Source organism: Mustela lutreola, chromosome 7 (assembly GCF_030435805.1).
Source record: "Mustela lutreola isolate mMusLut2 chromosome 7, mMusLut2.pri, whole genome shotgun sequence".
NCBI classification, from domain to species: domain Eukaryota; kingdom Metazoa; phylum Chordata; class Mammalia; order Carnivora; family Mustelidae; genus Mustela; species Mustela lutreola.
Genome location: NC_081296.1, coordinates 74513560 through 74531453, shown reverse-complemented (window position 1 = coordinate 74531453; position 17894 = coordinate 74513560). Strand labels below are relative to the sequence as shown.

Genomic DNA, 17894 nt, shown 5'->3' with positions numbered 1-17894 from the left:
CATACATGTTTGATCTGTTTATGTCTTACAGATTATTGCAAATCATCATATGCAGTCTATTTCATTTGCCTCTGGAGGGGATCCTGTAAGTATCGACTCACGAAAGATCTTTTTGTAAGAGTTAAAAGAACTTCCATGTCGAGCATGTTAGCCACTATCTGTCTTTTCCAGTGTTTTATTACAATTTGTGAATAGCTGTGTACCACCAAAGATTTGGCTTTGACAAAATATTTTCTGTTACTGAATTTTAAAATATTTGGATTAGTAGGGGAGCTAATAATATTTCATTGTGTTTTGAGTCATGGAGTTATCATCTGAAACTCTTCTGGTAGGTGACATTTTAGATGTTAAGTCATGAAAAACAAATATGTTATGCATGTGTTGCCAGTCCTCCCTCAGCATCGTTCTTAACACAGAGTTCCAGGCAGAGCCTTTTAAGCAATGGATTTGGCATATGAGGGGAAGCCTTGTTGCCATTCTGGCTGTCAACCAAGGCCACCAAGTCTAACATAAAATGAGCAACCAGGTTTGCAGAAGCTCATGGAGGGAATGCTTAGCTAACAGGAGAAAACTGCAGTTCCTTCCTCCCTAGAGGCCACATTTCCCATGAATTGTGGAGACTGAGCAAGTGCTTGCTCTCTAAACCTACTTTATCGAGTAGAAGGTCATTCCCTGACTCCCTACTCCATCACTTCTGAAGCAGAGTGAAAGGAGAGTTGTTGAAGTTAGGAAGCTTGTAACTGACCAAGAAACAGATCTGTTTGAAGTGGGGGTAGAGGGAGGATTTTGCTGCTCCATGATATTGGGACATTTTTCGTCTCCCTGCAAACATAGAGAAGCTAGAAGTGGACTGAGTTTGATATTCATAAGGATTGAACATGAGTAAGGTCAAGAATTTAAGGGGAGCAGATATAGACCCTGTTCTTCCTGACAATGTATTACCTTCTTTTCTGCTGAGAATTTTTTATTAAAGATTGTATCCTTTAGAAATAAGGGAGTAAAATCCAGTATAATAGTGTTTTTTTTTTTCTATCCCCCACATTGTTTCTCATTTCCAACTGAGGAATCAAAGAGAGGGTCATAAATTATAGGACATATAACTCAGAAATCTAAAAGAGGTATGGAACATTAGTAAAATCTAAATCTGGCGGCTGATGTCACTTCCAGGTGTTGATCTCTATGTTAAATATTTAAAAGGAAAAACTATTGTCTATTCTAAAATGAAATGAAGTTCTGAAGTTACTCTGTTGTAATCATTGCTTCCCTTACTGGCATCTAAAGTAAGTGACTTTCTTCCCTTGATTGTTGGTGTAACTTTTTTGTGCGTGAAATATATAGTTAAATGCCATTTAAATTGCCCTATTCTTTAAAAATTTCAGTAATTACTTGTCTTCACATTGGCTACCAGTGACTCAAAATATTCAAGCGTGTCAAACCTAAACATCCTGTCTTCAGCACTTATTTGAAGCATATGGAAGAAAAAAATCCCATTTATGGGACTTCAAGTCACTGGGGTTTTTTTCTTTTATTAATGGATACTTAATTTTCCCTTTAAGCTTCTCTATTTTCTCAGCTTTCAATTTTGGGTATAGTTATTTTCAAATGAATATATCAGTTCCCTGGGCCTACCATTTAATTAATATGTAAACCAAATTTTAGGAGTTCTGCCTCTTCCCCAAGAGATTCCACAGATGGCTAAGTGTGGATTCATTAGCAAACAGGGGGCATGCGAGGTGTCTAGCACATAGCAGTGGCAGTGTGGGTCCAGTACTGAACCTGAGCTTCCATCCAGCCAGCCTTGTAATCTGGCCTTGACAGTGACAGCAAAGGGACGTGTTTGGTAGCAGAGAGGGTTGACTGAATCCAGCCTGAAAAGGTCAGCATTGTCTCTTCTATTCCTAACCCATTATAGCTCAGTCATCCATAAAAGAACTCAAATACTATCCCTTAAGTGATGTAATGAGTTCTATGAGTGAAGTTTTAAAAATAATTATAGGTGTTTGCCCTAAATTTTCCTTTCATGTTACAAGGGTTGCTGTCATTTTATCATCAATATGCAAATCATCATTCACCCTTGGCATGCCTACATGAAGTCTGTCACAGTTCTCCAGAACCCTAATTCTTTTTAGATGGTCTTCACGTGCCATGAGTTCTTTAACTTACAGCCCACCAAAGCTTTGCTCTTACCAAAAACAAATGGGAAAAAATTTGTAGCCCTGTGGGGAAGTTTGTACCTACAGCTTGGTGGGGGGACCCCTGTGCTTTGTGCAACTGGGACAGAAGCCTACTATTTGAATTTAAAACAGAAAACAGGAGCCACTGCAAGAATTGGTATTCAGGGTCCCCCAGGTAAAATGCCAGGCTTTGGAGTCAGTGAGACTTGGCTTATTTAACCTTTCCTAGCTCCGGAGCCCTCATCTCTAAATTGAGGAGTGACCACCCTTGCCTCACAGCATGTGAGAATAACGTGATCTCAAGTGTGTAAGCTCCTCGCACTGTGCCTGGCACAGCGTGATGGGAGATAGCTATCAGCACCATTGCTAGTATATGGCCATAGCTTTGTTTGGGACACTCCCTAAGATCGTGTACAACTTCACAGCTAACTGGGTGCAAGATGCTAAAAGTCTCCATGGCTCAATGTGGTGCCTTTCTTTCCAAACAGATTTCCTCCCAAGTTTAAGAAATCTGGCTATTCTTCCTTACCTCTTGACCTTACCCTTACCTTTACTCTCTTCTCGAAGGCATTTACTTGTCTTCCTCTCGTCAGTCCTGAAGACAGTTCTTGGTAATGCTTCTGTATCTCTATATACTTTCTCCTTTTCAAAAATGCATTACAAGTATGTCACAAATATATTTTCTTGTATTTTTCCCATTATTTGGGCCTTTTAACATTCTTTAGATTCCCCCAGATGTGTACAGTTGTAGAATTTTAGAACTATAAGACTGCTGGAGACTGTTGGAGGATGAGGTCCCACAACCTCTTTCCCATCATCCAGTGCCCCAGACAGTGTTGCTGGTATCCTGCCACCTCTTCAACTTTATAAATAGCAGCCAAGCCCCTAGCACTTGTGGCTTTGCTTCTAAATTCATATAAAACAAAGCTCATAGATGTGACCTTATTTATTTACAAGATATTTCAAACCTTTTATCTGTTAGCATAAGATAAATTTACTTAGGCGTTTGTTATTTTTTAAAATAACTGAAGACCAGTTATGCTGACCCTGAGATCTGCTTCCTGCGTGTTTCACTATGGGTTACTCAGTGATTGCCCTTGAGGGTATTGTACACGGGCTTTTATTTCCTGCCAGTTGATTGCATCTTCCCTCTGGAGAGTCATACTTCTAATCTGCAAATGGCACTGTGTGTATTTTTTTTTCCCTGAGAACTGAGATAACAAAAAGCATCTTTAATTATTAAAATCTTATCACTCATCAGTTTACTGTTTCAATAAAAGTCAGAATTACCAAGTGGTTTTTGTTTGTTTTTACAAAGTCAGCCACACATCTTTCAAAATCAAAGTTTTCAAAAATGATTTTTCCTTTCTAGATACTGATCAAATAAATGCTTTGTATTTTTGCTTTGTTACTTCTTAACTTGCACTGCACACAAGCAAGCTAACAGCCACAAAACCCAGTGTGTCTCTGTAATTGACTTACTTTCTGACATAGATGGTGTCTCTTGGGTCAACTAGGAGATCATGGCACCACCTCCTAGTTTATGAGTCCTTCATGATGGCATAACCTCTGGTATGTCACCTGTCAACACAGGAGACACTCATGGTCTCTAACCATTTTTACAGAATGTATGTCCTAATATATTTCCTGTCTAGATTCTTTTTTAGTCTCAGTGAAAAAGTATCATTCAATTTGCCTCCAAATTTTTAATTTTCAGCTTCTCTCTCCAAGGGGCAGAGGATGTGGACTTCACAATGGCTGGACTATACAGTGTGTATTTATGTTCCCTCCTAGGATGCTTTGTTTTTCTCTTTAAGTAGAAACATTTGTATGTAAGTCCTTACTTCAGTATCATGTCCTAAATGTACTCTAATCTTTGAACAGTGCAATCCATTTATATTAAATGCAATTGTTTTCCCTTTTTTATAGGATACTACGGACTATGTTGCCTATGTAGCTAAAGATCCAGTTAATCAACGAGGTATGGAAAGCAACTTCTAGATTTTCTTAAGAGCTGGTAGATAGTACCTTTAAAAAGGAACAAGCAGTACTTTTCAATATACAGAGTGAGGATCACTAGAGTGGTATAATAGTATGTGAATTTGAGCTAAAGTAAATAGCCCTGCTTCCAGAACAAAGAAGAAATAAAATATATAGCTGGGATTTAAATCCCAGTCATTTGAGGGACCCTTATACCAGAAAGCTTATTATCTATTTGTATAATCAAAAGGGAAGCTGTTTTGGCTATAATAGAAGGGGCTGGCTGCCACATCCCCAGTGAATGAATAACTTACAGAGAAGACCAAGCCAGTGAGGTTATTGGTCTGCATCAGGCTTGGCAAGTGTGCTTGTGTGCATGTGTGTGTGTGTATTTGTGTATGTGCATACATGTATGTGAGTATATGTATGTTGAGCCTGTGCATTTGTTGTCCAAAGCGTCCATGTCACTTTGAGTGTCTGGCTTCTTCTCATTTGGGGATCTCAGCTTAAATGTCTCTTCTTCCTAGAGATCCTTGACTGATAGCACCTCATGTCTCCAGTAACATAACCCACCTCGCTGCATCATAATACTTTATTTCTCTTCTTATTAACACTTAGTCCACATTTTTATTATTTTATTTACTCATTTGTGGATGTGTTTCACGTCTGTCCTTCCTACTGAAAGCTCCATGAGGGCAGGAATCTGTCTACCTTATTCATTGTTGTTTCCAAAGGACTCATCAAAGAGCCAGACACATAGGTGTTGCAACAAAAACAACTATCTTTGTTGAGTGTCTCAGTGAATGGAAGATTTGAACTGATTGAATTTCTCATCACAGGATTTAGGAAGATTGCCTAAGTAAACTCATCTCCCAGTGAAACTTTGGGATAGGGGCCTGAAGTTTCTTAAGTCATTGGGCCTCTTTAGACAGACATGGTTAGTGCTGCTTCTCATCCCTGCTTCCGAGACATTTGACTCCATTTTTAAAAAAATTTTTAAAGATTTTGTTTTTTTTAAGAGAGAGAGTGAGAGAGAGCACGAGAGGGGAGAAGGTCAGAGGGAGAAGCAGACTCCCCACCGAGCTGGGAGCCTGATGTGGGACTCGATCCCGAAACTCCAGGATCATGATCTCAGGCAAAGGCAGTGGCTTAACCAACTGAGCCACCCAGACTCCCTTTTTAAAAAATTTTTTTTTAAGATTTTTTTTTTTTTTTTTTTTACTTAGAGAGTGAGCGCATCTGATTCCTCTTTTAAGGATAAGTCTTAAGTTGCTTCTTCTCCTCAACTCGAACCTATTAGGGCAGCATTGTCTGCCACCCCAAGGATAGAGGTTGACCCAGCACATTAATTAAGTACACATGAAGTAGAATTTGGACATTCAGAGAGCCACACGACAAAGGGGTCGAAGTGTCATACGTGGCACGCCAGGGGTGGGACAGTACATGAATGGAACACGTTTCCTAGAGTGCAGGTTGGTATGGAGAATGGAGAAAAGAATTCTGAGAGACATCCAGAGGGAGATAGAATATAGCTGATCAGTAGGAACTTAATCTCCGAGTAAATGGGTGGAAAATGCTGTTTATAAAGCAAAGTTTCAGAAAGATTTATTTGGGAATAGAGTGGATGCAGAGAGAAACTTAAGGCAGGGAGATCTGTTTGGAAGCTATTATGACAGTCAAAAAGGAAATGATGAGGACCAGCTGCTGGCACAGGACCTGGCACGTAGTAGATGAGCAGCAAATGCTTGCCAAAAGCACAACGGCTCAGTGAGATGGAAAAGAAGAAACAGGTGACAAGAACCAAGCAATACTCCACTGAAACTGACTCACTGTAAGCCGTATGATGAAGAATGGATCACCATCAAAGAGGAGGACGAGAGACAGGAACTAGTGCAGGGGAACGGGGGTGTAGGAATGGAACACAACCAAAGATACCAGAAAAGAGCAACCTCTTTTAATTAAGCCCGAGTTTCTCGAGAGAATAACTGCATGCTATTTTGGGGAAGGGCTCTGAACAACAAAGCCTTTTCTCTTAACCTGAAAGGACAGGGTGAAAGGAAGAACGAATAGATCAGGAACTTTAGATGTTTAGTAGCTTTGCCATCCGTCACTGCATAGCTCAGTCGTGTCATTCCTCTTCCATGAATGCTGGTGACGAGTTCAAAGACTGATGCCAGTAGCTTGCTTTCTAGGGCAACGGGTCTACCTAGAAAATAGATGATTTAGAAGCATAGGGTCTTTTTCCGGGTGCCTGGCTGGCTCAGCCTGTTAAAGCGTCTGACTCTTGATTTCAGCTCAGGTCATGATCTCAGGGTCCTGGGATCAAGTTGGCATCAGACTCTGCGCTCATTGCGGGGGTCGGGGTGAGGTTTCTCTCTCTCCCTCTCCTTCTGTCCCTCACCCGGGCACTCTCTCTAGAATAAATAAATCAGTCTTAAAAAAAAGAAACAGTAATTTTCTTGGATTAAAAAGTTAGCATCTCCTCATCCTTATTGCTCCTTTTCCAGTCTCCTCCTTCCCTTTCTTATTTATCTTAGTTATGGAAACTTCCATGAGAAGCCACCCTGTTGTCAGCATAGCCCCCTGCTTGCAAACCCCTCTAGTGTCAAATCCCTTCTCCTCACCTGAGCCCCTGGGCTTTAATTTGTGCACAGAGGTGCTGACACAGCTTTCAAGCCTGCAAATAATTATTACATACTAATATGAAAGGGGCTGAGCTAATCGCTGTGAAGGTAAAACAATTCCTGCTCAGCCTGGGCTCATCATTTAGTGGGAGAGAGAACCTGGCGTGTTGGAGGTGCATGGGAGAAGGGGGGGGGCAACCACAGCATGTGGACACAGCAGGTGCTCCGTCAGGACTTGTGGGAGAAGTGAGTCCAGGCCCCGGTGAAAGAGCCGTGTAATAAGAGCTAATGGCTGGGTGTTTGTGTGTGTGAGTGTGTGTGTAAAGGTGGGGTTGCAGAGAAAGGAAGGAAAAGAAGTAGGGGAGCCATGGCTGAAAAGTTTGGCCTGAAACAGAGTGTAGAGGGCTTTGAATGATGGCCACAAGGTCACTGGGAGCCTCTGAAGATTTTGAGCTTTATAGCCATTATTCTGGCTTCTGCCATTTTACTGAAATGGCAGAATGATAACTTTTCTGGCATTTGTTTTTGTGAAAGTGATACCAGAGGGCGGAAAGCAGTCTGGAATTGTGGAGTCCAGTTTGGAGGACATCTTATTAGTCCCAGGCAGGAATGGTACTCCTTACGCTGGGGGAGGAAGGAACATTTTGGACACATCTGTGAACTAATGGAAACTGGCAACAATTTAGATAGGAAAGTTGTGGAAGAAATAGAAATCAGATGTTCCTGAGGACTTAGATATATATACAATGCAAATACCTCTATACGGGGGGTGGGGGAGGGCTTGTAGTAAATATATAATAGATGCTAACTATTATTATCCTGTGTGATATGGATTAGTGTTGCCATTAAAGAAACAGGGATTATTACAAACTGGAAAAGAAGACAATCCACTAGAGAAACGGGGAAAAGACCTACCATTTATCGCATGCTTGCCACATGGCAGGCGTCGTCTCATTTCATCCTTACAGCAACCCTCTGAGGTCGGTGTTAATTTATTCTTTATTATAAAAGCAAGCTCTGGCGTTGAGAAGAGTGAGATTGTTTTCTGAAGCTCAGCCATCCACTTCCAAATCAACTTCCAGGGTCTGAGCACACCTTTACAAAAGAACATTACAAGGCACTGAGAAGCATTTAAAAAATTTTACAGGTTTACTAGCTATGTTGTTAGCAATCAAATTATCATAGATATCGTATTTCATCTTCAAATTTCAAATACATAAAAAAGGTAAAATGGGTTTAAAGTAGTAGTTATTCTTAACAATGCCGGCAGGAGCACGGATCCAAATGTTTTGGAGAGCAAGTTGACAATTTGCATCCAAAGACTTAAAAAAGTAAATATTTGAACCAGCAATTTAACTTCCAGAGAAATAATTAGGATATGCACAAAGATTAAGCAATAAAGATCATTGTCATATATTATTTATATAATAGAAAAACTGTAATTCAATATTCATGAATAGCAAATTATGTAAATAAATCCATAGAATGTACTACCACGGCAGCAATTTTTTTGTTTTTTTAATTTTATTTATTTATTTGACAGAGAGAAATCACAAGTAGATGGAGAGGCAGGCAGAGAGAGAGAGAGAGGGAAGCAGGCTCCCTGCTGAACAGAGAGCCCAATGCAGGACTCGATCCCAGGACCCTGAGATCATGACCTGAGCCGAAGGCAGCGGCTTAACCCACTGAGCCACCCAGGCGCCCCACTAGCACGGCAGCAATTTAAAGCTAGTGTTACAGAAGAATGAATAATAACCTGGGGTATCAAGTGCAAAAAGCAGATTGTGAGAAGTGTGTGTAATATGACCCCAGGTAATTTTTTGGAGGTAGATATACTTAAGAAAAAGATGTCAAAATATTAATAGCGGTAATCTTTAGGTAATGAGACATCTTTTTTTTCGTGGTGCCTTTTTATTTTCTAAAACTCCTGCAATGAATATTTATTATATTTGTAAAGAGAAAAAAATTATCTAAATCCTTGAATAAATTTTTAAAAATGCTGAAACCAGAAAGAAGACGTTATAGAATTACATAATGAGTCTGGTTCATGTAGGGGAAATATTTCGTAGGCAGGAGAAGCTCAAGGTCGGGAAGGGGAAATGTAGGGGGAACTGAGGGGGGAAAGGAATGGGAGGATGAGAGGATGGGGACTGGGGGAGACAGAGATAGAGACAGAGACCAGGCCTTCAAGTTCAGGTTTGGGGAAACTGCGACTTCATAGCCCTAAGAGTAAGATCACTGAAGGAGAAACCTCGAAAGGAGAGAGCCAAGAGTCTCAGGGAGTAGAAGTCAGAAGAGACTGTGAAGAGCCAGAGGGGTAGGCAGGGGAAGGAGAGAAAGTCAGGCGATGAGTATCATCTAAGAAGGACGGAGAGCGCATTTCTCTGGGAAAAGACATCCCAGAATAAGACACCTCAGAACGCCACATACTGAAAAGGAGTTAGGGGCAGTGAAGGCGGAAGATGCCCTTCTGTCCAGCAGTTAGCGGGCCATTGTTCCCCCTGGGAAGCACAATGTCAGTGGATGGGATAAAGGGCAGGAGGAAGCCAACCTCAGGGATGAGGAAGAACATAGCCCAGCAGTCAGGGGAAACCAGGGCTCAGTGCTAAGAACCCTGAATGTTCCCACTGCTTCTTGTTTGTTCGATTCAGTTTTAGCATTAGTCTACTCAAGTCAGGGCAGCGGTCACTTTTTCCCGTCTTGGCTAGGACCTCTTAGTGAACTCCACATTTTATGAAAAGCCTTTTCTGTAGAAAAGGCTAGTTACTCTAAGAATGTTTTGAATTTACTTAGTGACTAATACAGCTTGCCCTGTAATTGCTGTGGATAGGATTTCCGTATTCTCTTCACCTCTCACTCCAAGTCGGTAGTCCAGGAAGGTTTAAATATTTTCTCTGTATCTAGTATGTGAAGAGGCCCCAGTTTACATGGGAACAGGAAGGCCATGGTTCTGTCTCTGAAGAAAGTTTAAAAAAATTTTTTAAAGACTTAAAAAACAATTTAAATTAACCTATTTGTTTATATTTATGGTTATGGTTATAAAATATATGGATGACTGCCCTGGTGACATCAGGTAACTATGGACTTGACTAGCTAGCTTGCCTCTTTGGGCTAGTTTTTTCCTAGGCCTGGAGGGCTCGTTGTTTCAGTACTACAGCACCATCTGGTGGTTGACCTGAGGTGCTGCACTTTTGAATATTGTGTTTATTTGAAAAACAAAAAAACAGAAACAAAATAATAATTTTTAAAAACCTGGGTCTGTTAAAAATAAATGTAAACTAGTAAAGAAAGACCTGGTATCTTCTAAGAATAGTTCGAAGCCTCTTTTTTTTTTTAATTGAATATTCAGTTAGGAAACCAAATGAAAAAAATTGAAGCCTATGTATCTAAGATTTTTAAAAATCCTCCTTAATGTAGTACTTGATACCCAAAGGTAGAATTATGGATCTGTCTGGCTTCAGTTGGAATGAAAAGAACCCATATTTGCATCTGATTCTATCTCGGGCCTTCATGCAAAGTTACTGTGTCATTGGAAAGCCACATTCCTTTTTTGGCCCTTGGGACTTTTCATATACTTGTCTTTCCTTCCTTCCCATTAGCTAAAAATTGGTCAATTCTTGGCCAACCTGACTGCTTATCCAAGCTTTTGGAGATGGGTCTAACCCTGAGAAATGGACACATTTGTATGTGATTCAAAGCCTATCTGTGTGTTGGCCCATGACCTACCTCAAAAAGAACCAAGACAGTGTTTACAGGGCAGCATGTCTGTAAGTAGCAACAACAGCACTGTGTGTGTTCGCTGAAGGCATAGGATATCTACACAGGGTCTGCCTTTTTGTCCAGTGTCATTCCTTTCATGGTGATGGGCACCACTGTTTGTTTTCTACTGAATCTTCTCAAAAGAGTAATATGGCAGTAATGAGGTTATCCAAAGCAAAGCAGAAATGTTGGTAGCATCAGCCCAAGAACAGGACCAAACCCTCAAAGTATCAGAATCAGAAGAGTTGAGAGAAGTAAAAACATTTTAGAAGAATGTGAGAAGTGGTGGTGGGTTTGGTAGTTCCCTTCCTTGATGAGGACCTGCAGGCCACAAGAACCCACATGCCTGTTCCCCAGAAGGCTTGAGCCGCTGTGACAGAGGGAGGTTAGGATCTCTATAAAGCAACAAGGGACTTCAAAGATCACCAGTGCCTTGTCTCGGCAGGTCAAGTTATTGCTGCAAAGTAACTTGTTCAGGGTCACAGAGACTGTGGCGTAATCGGAATTTGAAGCTGAATCTGAATCTTTCCATGGAGTTCTTCGAAGTGTTCTTGTTTTCTCACCCCTTTAAAGGGAGATACACTCATTTTTTCTTTGTGTGTATAGACGTATGTACATTTGTTTGAATTTCCTGCCTTTCTCATTATCTTCCTTATTTTCGTCTTCTTCTTGAACCTAAGAAAAAAATAAAATTAAAAAATCATTTTCTATATGTTGATATATATCTGATATTGACTTTATTTCAAATTGGACCAGAAATTTATGAGACAAAAAACAATGGAATTCAAGTGAATTGCCTTTTCTTATCTTTAGGTAATACAACTTCTCTTTGCTCAGCTGGAGAGCACTTTCCAAGGGTACTTTGTAGGTTGAAGGCTGTCTCCAAGAGCAAAGCGAGCAGTGATTCACACTACTCAGTGGCTGGAAGAACCTGCCTCACTATGGGACTCACTGCAGGTGTCAGTCTTATCAATGCAATTGAAGACAACTTCTCACACTAGAATTATTGATGCGATTCAGGAAGATCAATATGTATTCAGTCAACACAGTTTTTAAAACACCTTCTATGTATTGGTCATGTGTGACCAACTACTGCAAAAGAAGGGCAATTTAAAATTCACGTTTAAAGATAGATCAAACATTTTCCTTTATTCTTATATCCTATATCCTTAGAAAGGATATACATTTATAGATGTTCCTAATTGGGATTTGAAACTAGAATTAGCTCCAAAGTCTATATCAGGATCCAAGTTGGTTGTTTAAAGGGACAACCTTATAAGAAATGGATGATAAGGGGTGCCTGGGTGGCTCAGTGGGTTAAAGCCTCTGCCTTTGGCTCAGGTCATGATCTCAGGGTCCTGGGATCGAGCCCCGCATCAGGCTCTCTGCTCAGCGGGGAGCCTGCTTCCTTCTCTCTTTCTGTCTGCCTCTCTGCCTGCTTGTGATCTCTCTCTGTCAAATAAATAAATAAAAAAATATATATAAAAAAGAAATGGATGATAATTCTTCTAGAGATTGGACACCTCAGCATTGTTTGATTTAGTAAAACCACACACACACACACACACAAACACAAGCCTTCTAAAAATATTTAAATCCTTTATTTTATCATTTTTTAAAAAAGATTTATTTATTTATTTTGGAGAAAAAACACAAGCAGGAGAGGGAGAGGGAGAGAGAATCCCAAGCAGACTTGAGCTCAGCATGGAACCCGACCTGGGGGCTTGACACAGGATGCCAGGATGACCCTGAGACCATGAGCTGAGCTGAAACCAAAAGCCAGATGCTCACCAACTGTGCCACTGAGGCAGCCCTTCATTTAAATCCTTTAAATGAAAGTCAAGTTAGTTCCCGAATGAGAATTATCTGGAGATTCCTTGAGATAAGTATTAACATAAGGCTAAGAAAAGACACAGTTGCAGGTTCTACTATTACATACTGGTATAGGCTCTGCAAATTCTATCAGATGTAAATGAATTACCTTTTACTCTAAATAGATAACAAAATCCTTTCCAGGACAACGTGAGCATAAAATCGTGCTTCCAAGTCAGCACAGTTAAATCATTCTATAAAGGCAGCTCTCTCCCCTTTCCTGTGGTGTCCCTTTCATTAATCTGCTCCAGTGTTGGCTTCACTGCTCCTGAGATCCATGAAGCTCCCTGGGCATCTCCTCTCATTCCTCATGCACTTGATTAAGCCTTTCTATTCTTAGAGAATAGCCAGCAATTTTTCTAACACTCTGGTATATATTTAACTGTTATCAGAACTTTTTCTCATCCCTCCATGCTTCAGGCTATCCAAGCCAAGATATTTTTAAAAAAGTATTATTTCTCCTGGGACTTATTGCCTCCATATTAAAGTCATCCTTGGGCCTCTGTCTAAGCCATCCTTATGACACTCGCATTTCAATTAAATCTCCATTCTGCAAGGCCCTAGGCAAGATTCCATACTCTCACCAAAGCATTCCATATGGTGGAAGGTAAATTTATAGTCCCCGAACACAAGCTCCTGGTTCTATGTGGCAGCAGATTTGCTCATTTGTGATACTCTCCTAGCTTCACCCGTCCTAATTTATTTCTGTAAATTACTTGTGCAAATTTCATTTCCCCCTTCCCAGTAGCTGCTTCTCAGAGAAAATACCTAATAAAAATTTTAATATCTTTTGGTCATCATCACAAAACTTGCTTTTTAAAAAAATATATATTTTTTGATACTTGATGGAGATAGTTCTTTAGTAGGATTTTGAAGACAGGGATCATCACACCATTGTCACTTTATAGTAGCAATGACAGGGCAAAGGGGTGTTATAAAGCTCCTGCCTTCACCAGCAGCTCATCCCACACTTTGAGGGGAGTGGGGTGTGGGGAAGTCAGGGGGGAGGTTTGGAAAGTTATATTTTTGCAAAGACAAAGTACCATGTGAAGACCTCATCTTCCTGCCAGATTGCTGCCCTAAGTGTCTCCTGTACTGAATTCTAGAGCTAACATTGAACTCGAGTCACATTATTGGTTAAGATCAGTCTAGTTTTATAAAAGAGAGGGCCCCAAAACCTATCTTGAGACCAGAATTTGTCAGTGTTCTGAAGTATTTAAATGGAGAATATGTACGTTTCTTCTCTTTGATGCATATGAAGTAGGAGGTACTCTTCCGCCCCTGGAAGGCTGAAGAGTGCTTGTAAACCTGCTCCCTTTTACTCAGTTAAAAGTTCATGTTCTGAAAGTATTTTAACTTTATATAACCTCTTCTTGTTGAAAATTTATGACAGTTTTTTTTCTTTGTTTTTGTACACCCTCTTGCAGCCTGTCACATACTGGAATGCCGCAGTGGGATGGCCCAAGATGTCATAAGCACCATAGGGCAGGCTTTTGAACTCCGGTTTAAACAGTATTTGAAAAATCCTTCTTTGAATACTTCTTTTGAAAGGTCAGCCAAGTGTTCTATAATTACTTGACTTACTGTATTGATTCTGTTTTATTTTAAAATGAATTTTCAAGCTCATAAAACGGATCATTTCTTTTCTAACAATAGGCAGTTTCAGTATGAACACGTAATGGCATTTTCTATTTTCCTTCCATTTATATTTGTCCAGATATTTCCTCTTGCTTTGTTTCAAAATTAAAAGAGACACTCAAAGTAGGAAGGGATACGTATGCCCTGTTTCTCTGCTATTCTACAGAGCTATGAATTAAGTGGTATCATAAAATAACAGACATCAGTACATTTCTCAGAATTGTCAGTCCCAGATCCCTTGCATACAACTTAAAAAAAAAAAATCAAGAATGAAGTGCAAAATAGTAAGAATCGAATGTCTGTAGCTAGAATCACTGTTAGTTTGCTGGTTTGCAGTGTAAATGGAGCTAATGTGTGGGGGGCTGGAAGGTGATGTGAACCAAGGAAGTGGGGGGTTCTGTATGAGGCACAGAGAGTCTGTAAGGAAAGCCGAATCCTTCAGGCCATACAGACTCCAGCACGTGTGGGGTGTGGTGAGGCCTCTGCCTTGGAGAATTCACACGGAGAGACAAAACTCACTCTTGGCCCCTTATAAATGCACTCATCCCCCAATTAATTATTTTGTGTATCAGTAAACGCTGGGTTTGGGGATCTGCTTTTATAAGTGGTCTGGGGTAGCAAACGAGAGGGGGTTACCAGGAGGCCTTCATGTTGAATTTTTCCCAGGATAACACTTACATCTTAGTGCTATCATGCTGTTGACATGTAATGAACCCAACAAAACTATGTCGGTTGTTAGTGGAGTCGGTTCAATCCAAAAGGACTTGATTTATTCTTTTTCATAAGAAACTTCTACTAATTCCAATTTGGAAGGAAAGTTGTTTGTTTTTTTGTCCTGTTTCAGTTTTTAAAACAATGCATGTTTACATAAATCTACCCACTTGCCACATATGGTTCCAATATTTCTTTATAAATCCCATATAGTCCTCCAGATTTGTGCAGACAAGATAGCTGGCCAGAGCCCTTATGCTTTTCATCTTGGTTTAATAAACAGGGCCAGGCCCTCTGCCCAATATCTAATTTTTTTTTTTTTAGGAAAACATTTCCAAAATGGTACAATCAAAGCATGCTAAAGATATTAAGGAAAACCTTATTTTTATATCCTACTGACAAAAATGACATACATTCAGAGAGCTCATAGGTATGTGTGTATGTGTGTGTGTGTGTGTGTGTGTGTGTGCGTGTGTGTGTTTCTTAATCACTGGGAGGAGAAACAAAAGCATCACCCTTGGCACTTTCTGTTGGCTTAGCCTACTTTAATTGTCTATGGAAAGCTAAACAACCATCTGGCTGCTTCCATCCAGATGTTTGACATCACTTCCGAACAGCTATAAACTTAAAACTTGAATGCAGAGTTTTTCAGGATGATTTTGTGTGGTTCCGATCCCTCTGCCTCCCCTGCAGCATCCGAATTCCCGCCCAGCTTCTAGGGGATTCTTTTTTTCCCTTACAGTGAGGAGGTGCCCAGTGATGGTCCCAGCGAGGAGAGAGAAGACCCTGAGTACTACAATGAAATCCCAGGGAAGCAGCCACCTGCGGGGGGCGTTTCCGACGTGCGGCTCAAAGTCCAAGCCACAGAACACATGGCTTACTGCCCCATTCGGTGTGAGAAGTTGTGCTATTTGGTAAAGGATGTTTTATTGTTACTGAAACTTAGCAACGCGATTCTGTCCTTGCGCTTGGAGAGTTTAATTTGAGAGTTTCCAAATGCGAGTTTAGAGAAAGTATCATCCTCCTCAGGACACAGCCAGAGAATGAATCACTGTCGGAGCCCGCACTCCATCATTTTCAGTCCGAGTCCCCCGCCCTCGGCCTACGTGGATGGCTTCACGTCTCCCTTTGCTGGGAAGACCCTGGCAGGCCAGCATGGGGTGCTCCACGTCACCCGTCCCCATCTCCAGTCTTGCTCTGTTCTCCTTGCTCCTCCTCAGCTCCTGGCCCCCCCAGCCAGTCCTGCCCCTGAGCTCCTGGTCCCATCACCCCTTCCAACCCTCTGCTTTGTTTCTGTCCATTAACCTCCCCCCCACCCTGCCCCATCTCAATCTTCACTTATTCTTTGTCTACTGGTTATCTCTTCCAGAAATAAATTTGGACCCCTCCAACCAACTCGTAATGTCTCACCTCCTTCTCATTTTCCTTATACGCACAGACATCTAGAAAACGTCTCTATCACATCAGCACTGAATTTCTAAGATCTGAACTCTGCTTGACAACTTGACAGAAATGACCTTTACAGTAGTCAACTGTGGTTCACCGATGGCTTAATTGCTAAATGAGTTTTCTTCTTCAATCTTCTGAACCTGTCTACAGAATCGGGTACCTGCAGGCTGCCTCTTCCTCTTTTTAGACCTCTTCTCTGATCTTCTAAAGCAGTTCTATTGTGTCATTCTTACCCCCCATCTCTAGTTGCTGCTTTTTTCACTTTATTTCATGTTCTCCAATAATTTATTATGAATGTTTTCAAACATACAGAAAAGTTGAAATAATTATGCAGTGAACACTCACACATTCACCATCAAGAGTCTACAGTTAACTACAATTAACGTTTCACTGAATTTGCCCTGTCATCTTATGTAGCTATCATCCATCAACATATCTTATTGTTGGTATGTTTCCAAGTAAGTTACATTTTTCTTTTCTTTTCTTTTTGGCATCTTTTTTAAAATTTAAATTTTGTTAGATAACGTATAGTGCAGTATTGGTTTCTGGACTAGAATTCAGTGATCCACTACTTACATACAACACCCAGGGCTCTTCACAAGTGCCCTCCTTAATGCCCATCCCCCACCTAGCCCATTCCCCACCTACCTCCCTCCATTAACCTACCGTATGTCCTCTGTCATTAAGAGTTGTGCGCCTGGGTGGCTCAGTGGGTCAGAGCCTCTGTCTTCAGCTAAGGTCATGATCCCAGGGTCTGGGATCAAGCCCCGCATTGGGCTCTCCGCTCAGTGGAGAGCCTGCTTCTCCCTCTCTCTCTTCCTGCCTCTCTGCCTACTTGTGATCTCTGTCTGTCAAATAAATGAATAGGGTCTTTAAAAAAAAAAAAAAAGAGTTTCTTATGGCTTGTTTCCCATTTTCCTTTCTTCCCCCTCTTTCCATATGCTTATATGATTTCTTTCTTAAATTCCACATGTGAGATCATATGGTATTTGTCTTTCTCTGACTGACTTATTTCGCTTAGCATCATACACTCTAGTTCCATCCATGTCATTGCAAATGGCAAGATTTCATCCTTTCTGATGGCTGAGTAACATTCCATTGTGTATACGCCACATCTTCTTTATCCATTCAATAGTTGATAGACATTTAGGCTTTCTCCATAGTCTGACTATTGTTGATAATGCTGCTATAATATCTTTTCTTTATATCTGATTTTCTTACTCCCTCCCCTGCAAGCCCAAGCCCTTGACCTTACCATCCTTTCTCTGTCTTTGGCCTTGCCCTTGTCCTTGATTTCTCTTCTGGCATGACATTTGTGTACACACTCCTCCAGCTTCTCTGTTTTCAGCCATTACCTATCTCTCCAGGTATAATGCCATAAGCATTACATTGTTTGTCTTAAGATTGAACTCAGCATTTTCTCTGTGACTCCAAACCACAATCCTCTATTGATTTACTCGTGTATATTAATGGCACTGCTGTTATGTCATTAATCTGCAGTCTTTTGTTTTTCTCACACTTTGGACTCCATATCAGCTCAGTCTTCAAGACCTAGGAGTCTAAAATGAAATATTTTGAATCTACCCAACCTCTGTCATTCCTGTTGCACCTTTTAAGTTCTGGTCTTCACTTGCTCTCATGATTCTGAAAATCCCTTCCTTGTCTCTAATTTCATTCCCCCAAAGCC

General features: G+C 40.7%; 1 protein-coding gene across 1 annotated transcript in view; it reads left to right on the top strand.

The window, feature by feature from the left end:
• The window catches only part of SHC4 (SHC adaptor protein 4), a 136582-nt gene that overhangs the window by 84447 nt on the left and 34241 nt on the right, over nucleotides 1-17894 (top strand). The window contains exons 5-8 of the mRNA XM_059181486.1: nucleotides 32-85; nucleotides 4104-4155; nucleotides 13837-13960; nucleotides 15501-15672. Of these exons, the coding sequence (XP_059037469.1) occupies nucleotides 32-85; nucleotides 4104-4155; nucleotides 13837-13960; nucleotides 15501-15672 (402 nt within the window). The remainder of the gene's footprint in view (nucleotides 1-31; nucleotides 86-4103; nucleotides 4156-13836; nucleotides 13961-15500; nucleotides 15673-17894) is intronic.